Source organism: Seriola lalandi, unplaced genomic scaffold (genome assembly GCF_002814215.2).
Source record: "Seriola lalandi dorsalis isolate HSWRI2012SDOR001 ecotype SW California unplaced genomic scaffold, Sedor1 jcf7180002054909, whole genome shotgun sequence".
Classification (NCBI taxonomy): domain Eukaryota; kingdom Metazoa; phylum Chordata; class Actinopteri; order Carangiformes; family Carangidae; genus Seriola; species Seriola lalandi.
In genome coordinates this window covers 180,422-199,047 of record NW_019525461.1, presented here as the reverse complement: position 1 = coordinate 199,047, position 18,626 = coordinate 180,422, and the positions used below count along the sequence as shown (strand labels likewise).

Here is an 18,626-nt window from a genome sequence, read left to right as displayed (position 1 = left end):
GGGGGGGGGTAATCAGGAGGACAGTTTTAGCTCTAACGGCCTTGTGCCTGGTTACACCCAGAAAACCAGCCGTTCCTCAGGGGCTCAGGTGGATATTCAGAGAACAATAAAGAACAATAAGAGAACCTTTACTTTTCTTTATTTAGATAAATGAATGAATCAGAGTGAAGGTCACGATGCGGCTCTGAGCTGCTCCCATACGTTTTATATGAAGTTGAACATCACTGATTCTGGGTCCAGGGTTTGAAATGAGTATTATAATTACTGCTACTGCTCCTAGTATTATAGTAGCAGTAGTAGTGGTATTATTATTATAGAGTTTTTAATACGCTATAATAAGTCAGTTTCATCAAAGAAACTCTGGACTCTATTTTAACGGGGTAAAGCTCATGGGGCATTTAGGCAGGTTAACCATTTAGCACAGAACTCGTGTGGGCGTGACCTGCATTAACTGCATTAATCCTGTGAAGATCCTCTGGTAGATGGTGCTACAGAGAACCCACCAGTTCTCTATAGTTCATCGTCCTGACCGACGAACCTTCAGACATGGAGAAAGCATCAGTGGATTCGACTGTTTTTGACTTTTGTTGGAAGGAAAACTTGCTGACTGTCAGGAATCCTTCGCCGTGCTGAAGCGTTTTTCTCCTGCAGTGTTGAAAGGGCCCGGCGCTGGAGAAAGAGCCCGTCAGTCTGCCAGCAGCACTTATTCACCTCTCAGACAGACAGACAGAGTCTTACAAATGACCCACTTGGCTCGTTGCTTTTTCAGAGTTGGTCTTTTGTTGCGTTGCTGAGATTTCGTCTTTGATTATCTGCCAGCGAATCACTGTCGCTTGGCTTGGTGTTGTGTTTTCCTGTCAGTTCAGCGGGGGTGTGAGGACGTATGGAGAAGCAGCAGAAGAAGTTAACTGTCAATCTGCGTTGCATTCCTCTGATTTAGTTTGCTCCAACAAAGAACAGTGCAAGAACACTTGATTACAACCACATCACGAGCACCTGCAGCCTCCAGGAGAGGAGACTCCAATGGTTTGAGCTTGAGACATGCTGTTTTCTCACATTGAAATACAGAATCAGAGCTTTCCATCAAGCCTCCGTTGGTCCGTGTGAGTCACTGACTTCGATCGATAAACTAATATGAAATGTTCGAGAGAGAGATGCTTATTGTTTGCCTGGCGCATTGCTGCTCTGCACTCTCTGTGTTTATCTGTTGATTCTCATCCGCCATCTTTGCTAGTGACGTCTAGAGCAGTGATGAAGGAGGTGGCGAGCAGCATAGACCACACAGCTTCTCACGCCGGAAGTGCATTTCTCTCCTGTGGTCAACTCATGAATTTATAACGTATAACTCTTTGCGTGTGATGGGGTCGTCGCTTCTCTTGTGACATGCCATGAACAGTTTGATCAGAGTGAGCGATGGCGGCTCCACACCTATTGTTTCGATTTACGTCTCTGAAACTTTCCTATTGGCTCCAGTGGGTGCTGTCACAGCCAATCAGAGTGAGGAGAAGGTGTTCTGAGTTTATTGAAGACCAGTCAGATATTTAGTGCTTTGGAGCTGATTTATAATCAATATTGCTCCAAAGAATGATCAGAACTCAAACTTCAATCACCTGTAGAACAACCCAAACAAATATGTGCAACTTTCTGTTGAAATGTTCTTTTGTTACCATGGTTAATTAGTTATAACAGTGGTTTTATATATGAAATAAATCAAACTTCAGGGTCTGTTTTCTTTTATGTGCCACTGTCCCATATTACAGTGTCCAGACGTCTTGATCCAGTGACATGATATAATGAGCTGAGGTCGTGCTGATTCTGGATCTGTGTGGCTCTTTTAGGGAAAACACAAAGGTATGAAACAACAGAAGAGTCCTAATGTGGTTCTGTATGAGCTCAGACTGCTGACTGTGTTGATCAGCTGCTTCACTACACTACGTCCCTTTGTTTAAAACACGTCCTCTCCCCTTCAACTGTCCCGTGCCTTCACCAGATAATCCTCGCTCACTGGATGCAGCTCATCAGGCGTCTCTGGGTGTATGGAGTCGCTGTAACGTCCAGTAGCTGCAGGAGAAAAGAGATGATCCAGAATCAGAGCGAGTCCTCCGTCAGTCTGAGCGTGTGAAGCTGTAAATCTCACTCACTCGGTTTAATGACTTCACACTTCAGCCAGAGACTGTTGGCTGTGGCTTCGTTCTCCCAGGCTCTCGCCCTGAATGTGTGTGTGTACGTGCGTGTGGTGTGTGTGTGTGTGTGTTGTTGATGCATATCTTTGAGAAGTGTTGGGAGTGACTACATTATCCAACACTTTCCCATGGCCTCAACACATTCCTCTGAGCTGGAAAACAACAGCACAAGACTGAAGGTGCAACGAGCTCGTTTTTATCGTCTCATGGATCAAAGTGAAAATGATCTGCTGCGTCTGCTGATGCTGATCAGTAACAGTGACTCAATAATACAGTTTAGAAGTGGGAGGGGTTCTGGAGGTGTTTTTGTCTTTGTCTCATAAAATTCAAACACACACACACACACACAGTACATGGATTTAAGATGCGTTCATATGAACTCTGTGTTCTGCTCCTGTCCTGCAGCTCGCCACTATAAAGAGTGAGTCTCGTCTGAAGCATCTCCTCCAGAGGTTACCCAGTTACTGTCCAGAGTCCATGGTGAGTTCACTGTCCCTTCTCCAGTGTAATCAGAGTGTAATCATCATGGATGTGCTGAATGTTTAAGGGGTTAACTCAAGGGTCCTTGTTTTCTCTCTCAGGCTGCAGCACTGTTTCTTATTTTGCTGTTGAATATGTTTTGGTTTGTTGGTCGGAAAAACTGGAAATAAAAGACAAATAAGACAAAGCAACTTATTAATCCAAATCTGTAATAATCAATGAAAATACCTCTGTCATGTGAAAGCACATGTGGTCAGATCAGGCTGGTAACTCGCTGTCTGAAGCTGGTTTCTGGTGTCGAACGTGGACAGGACGTTAAGGTGATGAGGGAACATCTGCTTTATTCTCCTTGTTTACAGTCATGAGAGCTGAGTCATTAGTTGTGTGGGAGTGAAATGTTGAAATTCCTTGAATGGCTGAATGAAAATGTGTCATCCACTGCAGCATGGTGTAAAACCTATAGCCCCACCCAACACACACGCACACACACACACACACACACACACACACACACCACCCCTGCGATAACATCATATATCTCTATCTTTGGACTGTTTTAAGATATTAGATTTAGTCAAACGTGCTGTAATCAGTGTTAAGACTAAATTAGCATCAACTCTCTCATTAGATTTATACGGGAAGTGGGTCGGTGGTCACTGGTTAAACCACACACACACACACACACACACACACACACACACACACACACACACACACACACACACACACACACTCAGCCCTTCCTCCCACCATAGCTAATTACAAAGCAGAGAGGCTGGTTTGGGGCTCGTCTATTAGAACCACACCAGTAATTAGACGCAGCCTTAAATGTTTTCTATCATGTGAACATGTGTCCTGCTCTTATAGAACTAAACACTGTAAGAAACGCACAGATATGTACAGTACACACAGTGTATGCAAATAAAGTTTAACTGTCACAAAATCTTCCTGCTTACACTGAAGGACAGAACCGTTTATATTTCATCTCAGAAAACATCTGAATTTAACTGTAGTCAACTTTTAACTTATTAACATGCTGTAGTTGTATCTGGTCATGGATTTCAGTTGAATCATGACTTCTTCAAAACACTTAGACAAAAATCTAAAGTGAAAATAAAGTTTATAATGAAGGTAAAAATCTAAAAACCGTAAAAGACAACAAAAGAAAAAGCATTAAATTGAACATGAGTTATTAAACATACCAGAAGCTTCAATTAGAAAATAAATAAAAACCAGGCTAGTGACAGACCCACAGGACTACACGATACCGTGCGCTAGTTCAAGTCTTCCTCGAGGTTTGGATGGAGTCATGCTGATCTCTGCTTTCATCCACCCGCTCTGCTGCGACTCTTTTACTACGTTTTCATTTAAAACATTTTCAAACAAGAACGACCTCCGTCCAGACGAACACACACATACCTGAGCAAATCACCTTCACTGAGCATGTGCGAACCGGTGTAAACAGGAAGTAGATTGTCTCCTCTGCAGTTGATTAGTTGCAAAAAATACTATGAACAAGGAAAAACAAAGACAGCTGCAAAGTTAAAATACAGTGTTTATCTCCTCAACAGCTGCTAGCAAAGACAACAAGGTCAGTAACACTGTCATTCATTATCATGTCGTATTCACCACTGATAGTCCAGGCTGATGAGAGCCAATCAGGAGAGGCCGTGGGTGTGACATCATCCTTTACAAAGGTCTCAGTTTCTGTCTGTCTAGACTACAATACAACCCCAGAGTTTTCAAAATAAGACACAACCCCAGAGTTTCTAAAACACTGTTCTAAAACGGCGACGTGGTGTGGACGGGCGGAGGAAACGTAGCTAAAGAGATGAGTTTTAAAATGAAAACGTAGCAGTGTGGACGTAGCATTTACTTTGCACATGGGTAAAGAGCCGTTTGAAACCTGAACGTCTTGTTACCAAGAATTCGGCGTTCTCCAGGAGAACTCCGGGTCTCTTGAACTCCCTGCCTCGATTTACAGGTTTCTCGTTTGCAGACATTTAAAAAGTGATCTTCCTCTGGGGAGCTGACTGTAACTCGGTTACTTCAGTGCGTGCCGCTCAGTCTTTGTCTGGCCGTCCGCTGACTCCCTCTGTCCTCCTCCTCACTGATAAGACGTTCCTCCCGAACTCATCCTTCCTGTTGTAAGAGATGGTGTAACAGCCCACACACCAGTATCTTAATGCTGTCGTCACCCAATCGAGCAATGTCCATCCTCTGAGGAAGATCATTAGATGAAGTTGAAAGCTCCAGTGAAAGCTTTTGATGAGTTGAACTGTAAAGTGTCAGGTGCTGGTCATATTTGTATTTAGTCCTTTTTTCTTTTATTGGAAGATCCAGCTTACTATGAAACATGCAGAGTATACAGTATGTTCACATATACTGTATGTTTGATATTTACTCACAGTATTTTTCTTTGTTTTCCGCCCTGACAAGAACCAAACTGTAAAAGGAAACGGTGTTTAATTGGTCGCATGTGGAGCCTTTGAATTCTGAAATCATATCAGCCTCAAACAAAAAGGAAACTAAATAAATAACTGAGTAAAGATGTGTATCAGATGTACAAACAAAGGCCCCGGCTCTGAGGATAGACTGGAAGGATTTCTGCTTGGACTCGTCTAAACTGCACCATTATTCCTCCTGGCAGGTTCTCTGCCTTATTGGCTCCTGCTTCAACACAAATCATGTTAATGCTTCATGTAAAGACGCTGTTACTTCTCAGTCCGCCTCATAAATGATGCTGACGCCCGCTGACGGGAACCTTTGTTCCCCAGCCAAGAGACTGGAGGGGAGCGTTAACAGTGACGTGCTACGTTTACAGGACTGACCGTCCTGTCGAAGCGTAACAGCACGGACGGTTTATGTCTGTCCCTGACGTCGTCCCTCTGTCCCTTTAGGCAGAGAGACACACAGACGTGTTGGTGATGATGAATCCCATAACTTCTCACCACAAAACCGAAGGGAGTTTCAGAGGATTTATATGTTTCCATGTTTGTCAACACCATTCTGATCCAAGGAATGTCGTGTTTGTCCTCAGTGAAACTTCTCACCGCTTCCTCCAGCGTTTCACTTCTCATCTCCTCGTCCCTTCAGTCGTTCAGTCGTTTGGTGCTTTCTCCTGCTGACAGATGCTTTTCCAAGCCAAGGAATTACTGGACAATTAGTCCGCCACTAAACCGCCTCATCACAGAGCGGAAAATGATTTGCCTCTATCCCTGACCGTGACCATAGATCTGTATATTAGACATTTTAATTACATAAACATTTCATATGGTGAAGTACTAATGTGAAACTTACCCAACAAAGCTGAAGCCATGTACCACCACCACGAGGAAGCCAGAGCCCACAGTCATGGATGTGCACACACCCGTGCTTTCAGTCATACAGTTGCAACGGATAATATTAATTATCACGATATTTCTTGCCATCAGAGTTAAATCAAAGGGAACTGGACTTGTGGCAGAACAAGTGGACGATTGAAAACTGTCACAGATCAAAGTGAAGTTGTACCATCAAAGGTAAACCAAAGGTTGTTTTAGAAAAAAGTATTAAACCATAAAAATTGTGTATTAAAAAGCCACTGCCGTCTGGAAGGAATCCAGGAAACCATGGAACTGACTTTTATTCTGTAGTTTAGTTCCTGTTTTATTTCCTCTGGGTCACAGGCCCTGAAACCTTTTGGTTGAAGGTAAACTAAAGATATACTGTCTATACGTAAACAGTTAGGGTGTATAAGTATAAGCGCAGTATACCAGCAACCCAAACACGTCCTGGAAGAACACATCTTATTTTCTATCTTAAGTAGTGCACTAACAGTGTACTTAAATATACTGTGGTTGTTCTTGGTAAGGACGGGGGGACCGGCAGATTCCTTTGCACAATGCTAATTGTTTGGCTCCATGACATCAGGACTGGACTGTGACTGCAGTTGATCCAACATGCTGCACATCTGGATGTTTGTTTAACCTGTTTCCTATGGTGAACCCTCAACCTGTCACCCAGTGAGAAGGTGCAGAGATGGAGGATGCTGTGTGTGACCAACAGCTGATTACAACTGTTTGGTCAAACAAACCCTGAGCTATTTATCAAAAAGGGAGATGTGCACATGATGACGCAACTGTGTGCTGCCGTGTTTCAAATACGGAGAGCAGCCAGATGTAGTTACAGATGTTTGTGGATGTACATGACGGTGCACAGACCGTCACCAGGACCGTGCAGTGCAGCTAACTGACTGAACCTGCTGCTCTGTTGTTGTATCGAACTATTAACAATAATGAATGTCACCTCCTGTGTCTCTTCTTCTCTGTGTCAAAAACAGTTCTGTGTTTCAGGAAAGAAATGAGCTTCATGTGGTACGGGGCAGTTTCGAGCTTGATTACTTATCTGTGTATTTTACTGTATGTGCCCTTTATGTGGGGACCAATAAAGTTTCTTGAATTGAATTGAATTACCAGAAGCCAGCAATAGTGGCTGCCACTTCCTTGTCCAACCAGACTTCCTCCTCTTTGACCCCTTTGACCAAACTTGTCCCAGTACCCACCCAGATGTTTGGCGGGAAACCCAAATCAAGCCCTCCTACCTCAGACCTAATCACCACCATAAACTGGACCTGGTCTCAGCGGAAACTGGCTTTTATGAACAGCATCAGCTCTTAGTGGCGTCTGATGGACAGACTCCGGCAGACGGGTCGACTGGAGTCTGAACTTTCTTTCCACATTAAAAATGCCACTTTAAACAGACCCACTGTAATAATGTACACCTTACTCAACTGAGATTTAAATTGGGACTTCATCACCAAGACTTTGAGTGAGTCTAGTAAACAGTAGAAAGACTAGGAACGTTACCTTCCTGAATGTGGTGAATAGTAACTGAGGAGAAATCATGTTGTGTCACATGCACAAGTTCAGAGTTATGTGCTTATAAATGGAAACATGTTGATATTTGTCCTTAACCTTTTCCTCTCCTTTGTCTTTCAGAATGAACTGTGGATGTGCATCAACTCTACACTTCCAGGTATGGAGGAATACTAATGTTGAAACCAAAAGGTGGAAGGTTTTTTAAAATTTCTTTTGAATTTGGCAGCTGTTAGGAAGCGTCATAAAAGATCAGCTTCAGCATTTTTACATGAACAATGAGAGGCGTTGGTCGTAGAGACGAACCCACAGAGACATGAGCTCACCAGCTCTGCGCTTCGTTCCAGCTCCACTGAACGATTCTGGGGCCAGTGGCACTGAACACCTTAAGTCTGCTGCTCAAGTCAAACTCTTGTTGTGATTTTCATACTCTTCATTTTTCATTAGAAACTCAGACAAGTTGAGGGTCAGATACAATCAGAGGAAACTTTGCAGGAAACCTTAAGACTTAAGGGTCTTTTGTGCAACAAAATCTTAAGTTGGACTTCAGTTGAAATCTTAACTTAAGGTGTTTTGTGCAGCTGGCCCAGTCCTTTCTGAGCTGTTTTGGTTTAAGAGCCCGAAACATTTTCATTCAGTGCAGATAAACTCTCAGTCCACGACCTGCTCAGCAGTATGGTGAACATGGTGGAGCATTGAGGAGGTGGTGGAGACTGAACGCAACAGAGAGGGAATACTGGGCCGAGATTCATCAGGTCACCAGAAACACGTCTCTGGGTTAAAGCAGCTCTCGTTTCTCTAACATATTAACTTGTCAACTTTAGGTTCAGACAGACAAACACTTGTTTTTATTCTCAAACCTATTCCAGCATTAAAACTTTGGTGAGGCTGTTGCTGTAAACGTGATAGAAGATTCTGCGTGGAGACGCACTTCAAACCTTTGAAGGTTTTTCCAACGCATTCTGACCGAGTGCTCGTCATATTTATGTGACTGACCCGAATGGACGTACAATAAATCAAAGGAAAACACCTTGACTCCGAGAATGACATGAAACACGACGTTCCACCCGAGCTGTATCTACTGTGTGTATCTGGTTGCATGAGAAGAAACAGTAACAAGTTAAAGCTGTGAGGGGAGCTGACCCTGACCAGAGCTCAGCAGAGCTGAAAGCAGCCAGCCGCCTCAAAGGCCCGAGTCCTGCCGCCTGAGCTTGGAACAAATCTACCTGTCAGAGGCCTAATAGCCTCCAGATTGGGAGGTATTGTTATTCTTACCTTTTTGTAGCCGCTAACCACCGACGTCCAGACGGCCGCAGGAGTCTGGGAGAGATTGAACCTGTTAAGGAAAAGGCCTCTCAGACTGAGATATCATCGATCCTCTGATGTTCTCTGCATTCCTGCAGCTTTGAGGGTGTAACCGCTTCTCAACACACCAGCTTCAATTAATGCTCCCTTCATTTCACCCAATGGAATCTGTTTGAACTCTAAATATAACACGTCTAACGGTCGGGGAGTATCGGTACAAAGTCTGCAGTTTGGTGCAGTTCAGTTTTGGGGTTGTGTTTGTTTTTGTCACAACAGAGAAAAGAAAAGCAGAGAAGACATCAGATCAATACATTAATACCAGTGTCTACCTGGCATTTGGTTAGTAAGAAAATAAGGGTTTGGGTTAGGGTCGTTTTTTAATGTTTAATATTTTGCTTTATAGTCAGAATACAAAGTTACAAAAGGAGAAACAAACACAGTACTTTTTTCATGACAACAGTAGACACAGTGCAAGGTAGTGTTTCTTTGAAAAGAACAAAGTTATATTTATATATTACAGAAAAGGGGAAACAGAATACACAGCATGGTGCTTTACATTGGACTCAACACATTCATATATCAGCAATACTTCATTGTTGGTATGAAAACAGCTGATAAATACAAACCATCGGACCAGCAGTTTAACTTTCTGACCGGCAGTTCAGTAGGTTTTCAACAACCCCTCCAAAACAAATAAGACTCTTTAATACGTCGACTGAGAATACAAGTAACCCTTTAGGAAATGACTTACTAACAGGAAGCAGAGAAAAAAAAGTCAATATTTTTGTGTCCAACTGCAGGTTTTCATTTGAAATCACTGTGGCTGCTCGCTGGTCTGTTCACTACACTGAAGGCCGGAAAGCAAAGATGAAGAAGGAGTAATAAAGATAAAATATTCAAACACGGAACATGTATTGTGAATAAAACCACAAATGAAAAGTAAGATATTAAAAATCACATAAAAATGAAGACAAAGTCATAAAGATAAAATGACGAAATGCCAAAAGAGCGCAGATGTTTGGAAGAGAATAAAACCAAAGATAAAAGTAGAAATAAAATAAATAAAAGTAGGATATTAAAAGGAAAACTGTCCAGAAAATAACTACTAGTAAAACAGCTTAAAATATATAAATAAACAGAAAGATAAATACATCTAATTCAATTAAAAGCCAGACTAAAAAGGGACGATTTTAGCTGACGACTCAGATATCAAGTGTAGAAGCTAAACTCCGTAAAATAAATCCACATCACACATGGTTGATTCTGTGGCGTTGGATTTGTCTCCAGGAGTATCCAGGAAGTCAGACGGCTGGGTGGGGCTGGGCTGCTGCGAGCTGGCCATCTCAGCCGAGTGTCGCAGGGAATGCAGACAGGTGAGAGACTGTCCTGCTTTGTTTGTGAGAACGACAGAACCACCTCTGCCGTCTTTACCTGCTTTGATCTCACTTCTTCTCTCTTATAGGCCTCGTCCAAAAATGACATAACAAAAGTTTGCAAGAAAATCACAGAGGTAAGTGCGAGAGTCTCTGTCAGTTTCAGTTACAGTTCCTGTCAACTGTATTTAACATCTGTCACTCTTTAAAAAGTGAATGTATAGACCCAAGTTGTCTTCTTCTTATATAACCAGATAAAAACCAATAACCAGATATATCACCAGCACTATTCCTAATACCTGCACGTCTACTACACCTTTTACTGGTGGTTTTACTGCTGCTGCTTTATCTGGAAAATAACTGCTGAAAACAACATACATTGGAAAAGAGATTGGTGAAGGAGAAATCCACCATTCTTCTATAAGATAACTTTTGAAATGTTAATCTTGATGAAGAGATGGAGCAGGGATTCCTGAGTGGGGGTGGCAACCAAAGTCGGTCCCAAGACGGTTAAAGGAATGAGAAAGATAAAACACACACACACACACACACACACACACACACATATTTCTGCTGCACAAAATTATGTTGATATCGTCTCTGTGAGCAACACAAATAAACAGCTGTATCTCTGTTCTTCTCCTGAACACTGATGTTAAATAGTGATCGAGCTGAGCAGCACAGGTCGGTGTCGTCACACTCTCTCTCTTCTCCTTCCAGAACTCTCTCTACAGCTGCATCACCAAAAATGAAAGTAAGTAGTTTCTCACATCCACAAGATGAAGAGAGAAGAAGCAGCAGATGAAAACACTGATCTCATCTCATCCTGCAGCCAATAAACAAACAAACCTCTCGCTGTGTGTGGACCTATACATAAATAGAAATATTAATGACGTGTGTGTGTGTGTGTGTGTTCCTCAGTGGGCTCCACATGCTGCAGCTATGCAGGGCGTCACACCACCTGCAGGGAGTACTGCCAGGCCATCTTCAGGACCGACTCCACGCCCACCGTGTCTCAGATCAACGCCGTCAAAGAGTACTGTCAGAGCCACAGCGCTCAGCTGCTCAGCTGCGTCAGCAACTTCACCAAGTCCTACCCCATACGCAGCCCCATAGACAGTACGAGTGTTTTATTTATGATTTTCTTAACATTAGCACAAGCACAATAAACACAAGAGACAAAACACCCCGTTACACAATTACACAAGTTGACCGAGACACAAGGGATTCATCAGCAGAGCTCCCAGAGCAAAGTATCGACAAATGACCGGGCGAATCACACAAAGAAAACTAGAGACCTCCTCGTGGTCGTATCCCTCCGCCACTCAGACTAGTTCCAGGTCACGTCCCTGTTTATCCAGAGTCACAGAAAATATTAAACATTTGTGTGAAATTTAGTCATAATTGCCGTGAAGCCTTGATTTATGGCTAAAAAGTGTTTTCTGAGGTCACACTGACCTTGACCTTTGACGTTTAATCACCGAAATCGAATCAGTTTGCCGTGATAAAGTCTGTCTGAATGTCGGTCCCATATCGTTTTAAAGCAGATTAAAGAGCTCAAATTGGATTGATCAATATCTGGAATTGATAGTTCTGTATATTGGCCACACCCACCTCCCATAGTTCCTCTGACACTGTAACGCCCAACTCGCTGCTCAATTACGGCCAAAATCATAATCATGATTAATTTGATCAGAGTTGAAATCATGATTTTTTTAACACGACTTTATCAGTGACTTTGGAAACATCAAGCTTTTATTATTAGTCTTTTTAACAGTTGACTTTCTCAAACTTTAAATACAATTCAACGGAAAAACAAAGTAAATGTAGATTCAATTGTAAAAGTAAATTTAAAAACGGCGTCAAAACCATGAAGTCGTGACGAGGGAAACGTCATTTACCTTCACTAAGAAGGTTACGTTTTCACCTCTGTGTGAATTTCCAGATCATTTAAGTTGCGTCACACATCAGAAACTGTGAATCTGTATTTGTCATGATATAGCACATTTCCCACCAGCCCATCATCCTTCACATCCAGGTCTGTACTGCTGCGACCGGGCGGAGGCCACCCACTGCCAGGTGGCCTGCCGGAGAATCCTTCGCACCATGAGCACAGAGCACGAGATCATGGAGGGTCTGATCGAGGAGTGTGGCTCGCAGCCCCTCCCTCAGGAACCCATGTGGCAGTGCTTCCTGGGCAGCGCCCACCCTCCCTCCCCACCTGAAGAGGAGACCCCCCATCCCGCCAAGATGGACTGTGCCAAGTTGCACTGCTGCTCCAAGGCCAACACCTCCCTCTGCAGGTAGAGCGCTGAGCTGACACGACATCAGGAGGTCGATCACATGATACAGGCTGAGGTGAAACTGACTCTGCTCTGCTGTGACAGGGACATGTGTCAGGAGATCAGCACCAACTGGGGCAGCCAGACGTGGCAGGACTTCGACCAGCTCTGTGAGTACAACCCGGTGGAGACGGAGCTCATCAACTGCCTGGCTGACGTCAGAGAGCCCTGCCAGCTGGGCTGCAAGGACCTCACCTACTGCACCAACTTCAACAACAGGTCAGACTCCCGCCGTTCCCCAGGGTTAAACTGATGGTCGCCTGCTTCTCCTCTTTGTCATTAGCTCGTCATCCTCAGCGAGCCTTCCTCACAGCCCTCTCTAAAACAACAGAAGGATGCTGTCATGTTCTTAGAGTTTCACAATGAAACTCCAAAGTTTGCTGAAGACAAATAACTGGGTCAAAAAGTGCAACACTCGTAATTCTCCTTTCATGAGTTACTGCTCCTCAGTCTGAATCAGTCTGAATCAACTCCTTTCAGTGCTTCATCTTTAAATGACACTTCAACTCCTTTCTGTGCTTCATCTTTAAATGACACTTCAACTCCTTTCTGTGCTTCATCTTTAAATGACACTTTAACTCTTTTAAGTGCTTCATCTTTAAATGATACTTCAACTCCTTTCAGTGCTTCAACTTCACATGACACTTCAACTCCTTTCAGTGCTTCATCTTCAACTGACACTTCAACTCCTTTCTGTGCTTCATCTTTAAATGACACTTCAACTCCTTTCTGTGCTTCATCTTTAAATGACACTTTAACTCTTTTCTGTGCTTCATCTTTAAATGACACTTCAACTCTTTTCTGTGCTTCATCTTTAAATGACACTTTAACTCTTTTCTGTGCTTCATCTTTAAATGACACTTCAACTCCTTTCTGTGCTTCATCTTTAAATGACACTTCAACTCCTTTCTGTGCTTCATCTTTAAATGACACTTTAACTCTTTTCTGTGCTTCATCTTTAAATGACACTTCAACTCTTTTCTGTGCTTCATCTTTAAATGACACTTCAACTCTTTTCTGTGCTTCATCTTTGAATTACATTTCAACTCCTTTCAGTGCTTCATCTTTAAATGACACTTCAACTCTTTTCTGTGCTTCATCTTTAAATTACATTTCAACTCCTTTCAGTGCTCCAACTTCAAATGTCACTTCAACTCCTTTCAGTGCTTCAACTTCAACTGACACTTTAACTCTTTTCAGTCTTTCATCTTTAAATGATACTTCAACTCCTTTCAGTGCTTCAACTTCACATGACACTTCAACTCCTTTCAGTGCTTCATCTTCAACTGACACTTCAACTCCTTTCAGTGCTTCATCTTCAACTGACAGTTCAACTCCTTTCAGTGCTTCAACTTCACGTGACACTTCAACTCCTTTCTGTGCTTCAACTTAAAATGCAACACAATGTTTCAAGAAAAACCACATTTGAGCTGTTTCCACCTGCAACACTTCAGTTCCTTCAGTGTGTGTTACATGTGAACATCTGTGTGACAGTCGAGAACAACAGGCAGATTGACACTGACCCCACAGTGACCCTGCAGTTATCAGCACCACGGCGTGTTTTACACACTCTCTACAGATGGGGCTAAAGGCCAAATGGAGCGGCTTCAAAGGCTTCGCTGGGAAGTCACACTAACACACACACATGAAAACAAACTCGGATGAACTTCACATATACACACAGCGGTCTGCTGATCACCCGGTGAGCGAGGCAGCCGCTCGGAGCTCTGTGCCTGGGTTAGATTCCACCGAAGGTGAAGTCTGAGTGTCAGACACTGAATTAAAGTCACGGTGATGTTGTGTAGTTTGTTGAAACAGTTGGTCCCTCAGTTTGGCCCGGGACACGTTTCCGTTCACACTGCTGAAAGAATGTGGCCTCATGTGGCGCAGACCACCTCCGAATGTGGTCGGATCTCAGTGTGTCCTCAATATACATCTTATGTTCATTCACACCTGTACCTGTGAGCCGCTCGCCTCCTATCAGATCACCTGATGCAGGTTGATTCCAGGTGTGAACAGGCCGAAGACACAACGCTCATTACCCTTCAGCGTCTGAACGAGTTGATCAAAGTCAAACCTTCCTGTTATTTTTCACAACGAAAACCCGTTTGACAAATTGCGGTTTTAGATCACGATGGCATGGAGCTCGTGCTGTGGCATTGTGGGACTCGGAGTTCAGGCAAACAAACGGCGTGTAAGGAGGTCTTTGAGTTTCCTTTGATGGGCTCCAGGAGAGCCTCGTATGGCTTCCTGCTCCCCTGAGGGGTTCAAACACTGGGCTGTGTAGCCGGGAGCAGCATGGAATACAAACACTGGGCTGGAGGTGGTGTTTCAGGGCGAAGAGCTCGGGGCGAGTAACGGCGTGCGTCTGTGTCGAATCTTAAATTAGAAACAAATCCCTGAATCCATCAGGCCTAGTCCTGATTAACAGCCCACAACAGTTTTTCACCTCACCGACCCAAAATAACTCACTCACATACTCAATTCATTCTTTCATCTGTTCAGTCATTGATTTGTCATGTCACAGTTGGCCTATCTGCCCCTAGTGGTTATAATGAGACACTGCAATATTCTTTGACAGCACATGAGACCATAAAGGTCGGGTCCCCAAAGTCTCGTCTGAGCCTGAGCCCCCACCTCCTCCTCCTCCTCCTCCAGGGTGGTGCATGCAGGTTCACACTGTGTGAAACCAACTAGTTTTTATGATGTGATAACCAGCTGTGTCTGAAGGTGAGAGTGGGTTAACCTGTGATTCTACCTGTCACACTTGTCCTCCTGACAGGAGTTACTGAAAGATGTGGGTGGAGACGACGATGATCCAATCTGAAAAGCATTTGATTTGAAGCACACTAAGTCCCAAGTCTTTGCTAAACGTGGACAGGCTTCATGTTAGTGTTGCGGTCTCCTGGTCGACTGGCGGATCGGTTGGACGACGTGCAGCCCTGTTTCCTGAAGTTTACAGTCTGAGATACTTGTAGATACTCTTCCAGGTTAATGAGGAATTTATCTATATATTTATATTCATATGTGACCACACAGAAAAAGTTCAAGTCAAATAACGGTGTAAACCACGAGGAGCAACGCTGGAATGAGGCAGTTTTGGTGTCGTGGTCATTCACGACTGTAGATTCTGTGACGTTTTCCAAGACACAATCATAAAACAAACCCATGTATATTGTTTCTGAGCATCATAAATACTTGTGAAATTAAACAATTTGAGCCAATACTTCCAATAAACATGCAGAAAGTCTCGAGGCGTGGTATCAGTGTGAGCACAGCTGCACAGTCTACACAGGCATGGTGGTGTCCTGTCTGCCACACTGTCCTCGATACCGGCGCTGGAGAAGCCACAATCAGAAAGTCTTTAAACTTTGCAAATCGCATTAGATTTTACTGTGGTCAGACTGAGGCAATCATGTGTTGTGATCCACGCTTTCATTGTAATTCAACAACAACAGATTTGCCAATCAATACAAGCAGATGTGATATTTGAAGTTTCAAGCTGAGTTTCGTTCCTTATTGGAGATGAACAGAAAGAAATTGCTGCTTTCTTTTGTTCTTCTCAACCTGAAAATAAAAAAATAAAATGATATTTCTTTTTTCTGATTAAACTGTCGTTCTCCATTAACTGAACTCAGGAGCGATCTTTAGAGAGTCGCTCTCAGTACGAATCAGCTGACTGCGCCATTTAGTTTTGGTTTGAGGAAAACCACTGTTGACCATTTTGGGGTTAAATAAAGTCAAGGCTCCTGGGTTAAACACACACACACACACACACACACACACACACACGGTCGCTTCAACATAAACAAAGCAGCCACTCATCAGGAGCGAATGGAATGATGGAACCACACCCAGGACTTCAGCCTGGAACCTTCTCCCGTTAAACCACCAATTAGCTGACTCACTTGAGACCAAACCCACCAATCAGACATCAAAGTCACTTCCTGGTGCAGCGGAGGAGGAAAACAACCCGCACATTCTCTAGAGGAACATGATTTCTCTCTGTGAGGCAGCAGCGCTGCCCGCTCACCTTGTTCTGCCAACGCACAGACTACAGTCCCTGTCAGGCGTTGTTGATTATTACGATATATTCTTACTTTTAAAGAACCAGCTGTTTGTGTCTCTGTCAGCTCTTGTAAAGCTCCCTGTCTCTGTCCTCAGGCCCACAGAGCTGTTCCGCAGCTGTAACGTCCAGTCGGACCAGGGCGCCATGAACGACATCAAGCTGTGGTCCAACGGGACGATCAAGATGCCGTTCATGAACATCCCCGTGCTGGACATCAGGAAGTGTCTGCCGGACATGTGGAAGGCGGTGGCCTGCTCCCTGCAGATCAAACCCTGCCACAGCAAGTTCAGAGGGAGCGTCATATGCAAGTAGGTCTATGTCCGTTCAGCATAAACAAGCTTTATTTCTAAGGGCAGGAACACACTGGGTGCATGGCGTGTGCGTGGCGTGGCGGCTGTGAAACATCTTGGTTTTCATTTTGCCGCTCATGTTAACGGGTCAGAGCGGAGGCGTCACGTGATCTAGAGATTCGGCTTCTCGCCTATGTTACACGTGCGACGCGCCTCCCAGAAAAGATAGACAGAGAAAAGACCTGATGATGTCATAGTGACGTCATACCAGCAACATCACATAAAACTGACACCTTCCGCTACAGTTTCTATGTCTCCATCTTAGCAGCAGCATTTGGAGACAGAGACTTTCAAAAATACATCAAATTAATTTATAATGAAAAGAAATTCAATGTTAGCATTAGCAGCTTTTGGAAAACAAATATCCTGTTTTGCTTCTATTTCTATCACTTCTTTTCTTCTACTGAAGTTAGCGTGCTAACCAGCTAGCTCCTGGTCGGCCCGACTTGTCACTTTCCGATACCGAGTCACTGAAGGACGTACAGTCTGCCCTGAAGAAGCAGCTGCTCAGAGGACTACAGTATTATAACCTCTTGTCGTGTAACTGCAACAATGGCTGAAGCTCTTACCAAGGCTGCTAAACAGCTGTTAATGCTAACGTTGTAATGCTAACCATGTAGCAATAGAACAACTTACAAATAGCTCCTTTAAAGAGAAAGTAACAGCAGAGCTCAGACTCTATTTGAATATATGAGAATTTACATATGTAGAAGATGTTGGAAGAAAATGGTGCATAATGCATTACACTTGAGAAAAAATATCTGCTCCGTTTTTCTGAATGAACAAGATTATTATTTCAGAGTTCAGCATTCAGAGCAGGGATGTTTTTTGAGAAAAGTTTTCAGACTTTTGAGAAACGTTTTCATGAGAAAAATCAATTCCTGCTCTGTTTTTCTGAATTAACGAGATCACTATCTCTGAATTCTGAGAAAACTTCTTTAAAAAAAAAAAATCCTGTATTTCAGAGTTAATTAGATCATATCTCAGAATTCAGAGAGGATAATCAGATTTTTATTTTTTGTTCAATCATGTATTTGTGAGTTAATCTCGCCCAACAAGTGACAAGCTGACTGCTCACCACGGGTCAGGGATCGGTTCAAAGCCCCACATCTAAACAGCACAATATTACATATGCATAGGCGCCGTGTTATACTCTGTTCAGTGCAGATTAGTGGGTCATTGCTCATAATCCATGGATCCCTTAACACTATTAGCTTTAGCTTTTACTACAGCTAAATTTAACACATATCCTAAAGCAGCCTCTTTCTGCTTAAAGGCTTTTCAACCGTCCAACAGACACTTATTGAAAGTCAGTCCTCCGCTCCTCAGTCTGGTGCTTTCTCTAACAGGAAGTAGTTTTGACCTTTCCCAAGTCTTTCTCAGAGCCTCTTACTGGCAACAGAAGCCGTTGTGTGATCATTTAAATTGCGCTTCAGGCTGCTCAGATCGTAAAATATGCATTTTTATGGCCTGGTTGTGGTGTAATTACTCTTAATGACTCTACGTCTCATTTGTGGTTTATTTTTGTCAGTTTGTGAAGTTTTAGCTTCAGGTTCAGTCGTTGTTCTCCACCTCTCCACTCTGCACATTATACACTGATGTCGTCAGTGGTGAGTGATGAGAGTATAAATACATCTGCCTGGGGTCTGATGGACAGGTGGAGGCCCT

At 43.4% G+C, this 18,626-nt stretch overlaps 1 protein-coding gene across 1 annotated transcript in view; it reads left to right on the top strand.

The window, feature by feature from the left end:
• reck (reversion-inducing-cysteine-rich protein with kazal motifs) overlaps nucleotides 1–18,626 on the top strand; it is a 65,292-nt gene that overhangs the window by 22,225 nt on the left and 24,441 nt on the right. Inside the window, exons 3-11 of the mRNA XM_023430709.2 lie at nucleotides 2,589–2,663; nucleotides 7,643–7,679; nucleotides 10,112–10,197; nucleotides 10,287–10,334; nucleotides 10,918–10,951; nucleotides 11,119–11,316; nucleotides 12,236–12,500; nucleotides 12,585–12,758; nucleotides 16,704–16,916. Coding sequence (XP_023286477.1) covers nucleotides 2,589–2,663; nucleotides 7,643–7,679; nucleotides 10,112–10,197; nucleotides 10,287–10,334; nucleotides 10,918–10,951; nucleotides 11,119–11,316; nucleotides 12,236–12,500; nucleotides 12,585–12,758; nucleotides 16,704–16,916 — 1,130 coding nt within the window. The remainder of the gene's footprint in view (nucleotides 1–2,588; nucleotides 2,664–7,642; nucleotides 7,680–10,111; nucleotides 10,198–10,286; nucleotides 10,335–10,917; nucleotides 10,952–11,118; nucleotides 11,317–12,235; nucleotides 12,501–12,584; nucleotides 12,759–16,703; nucleotides 16,917–18,626) is intronic.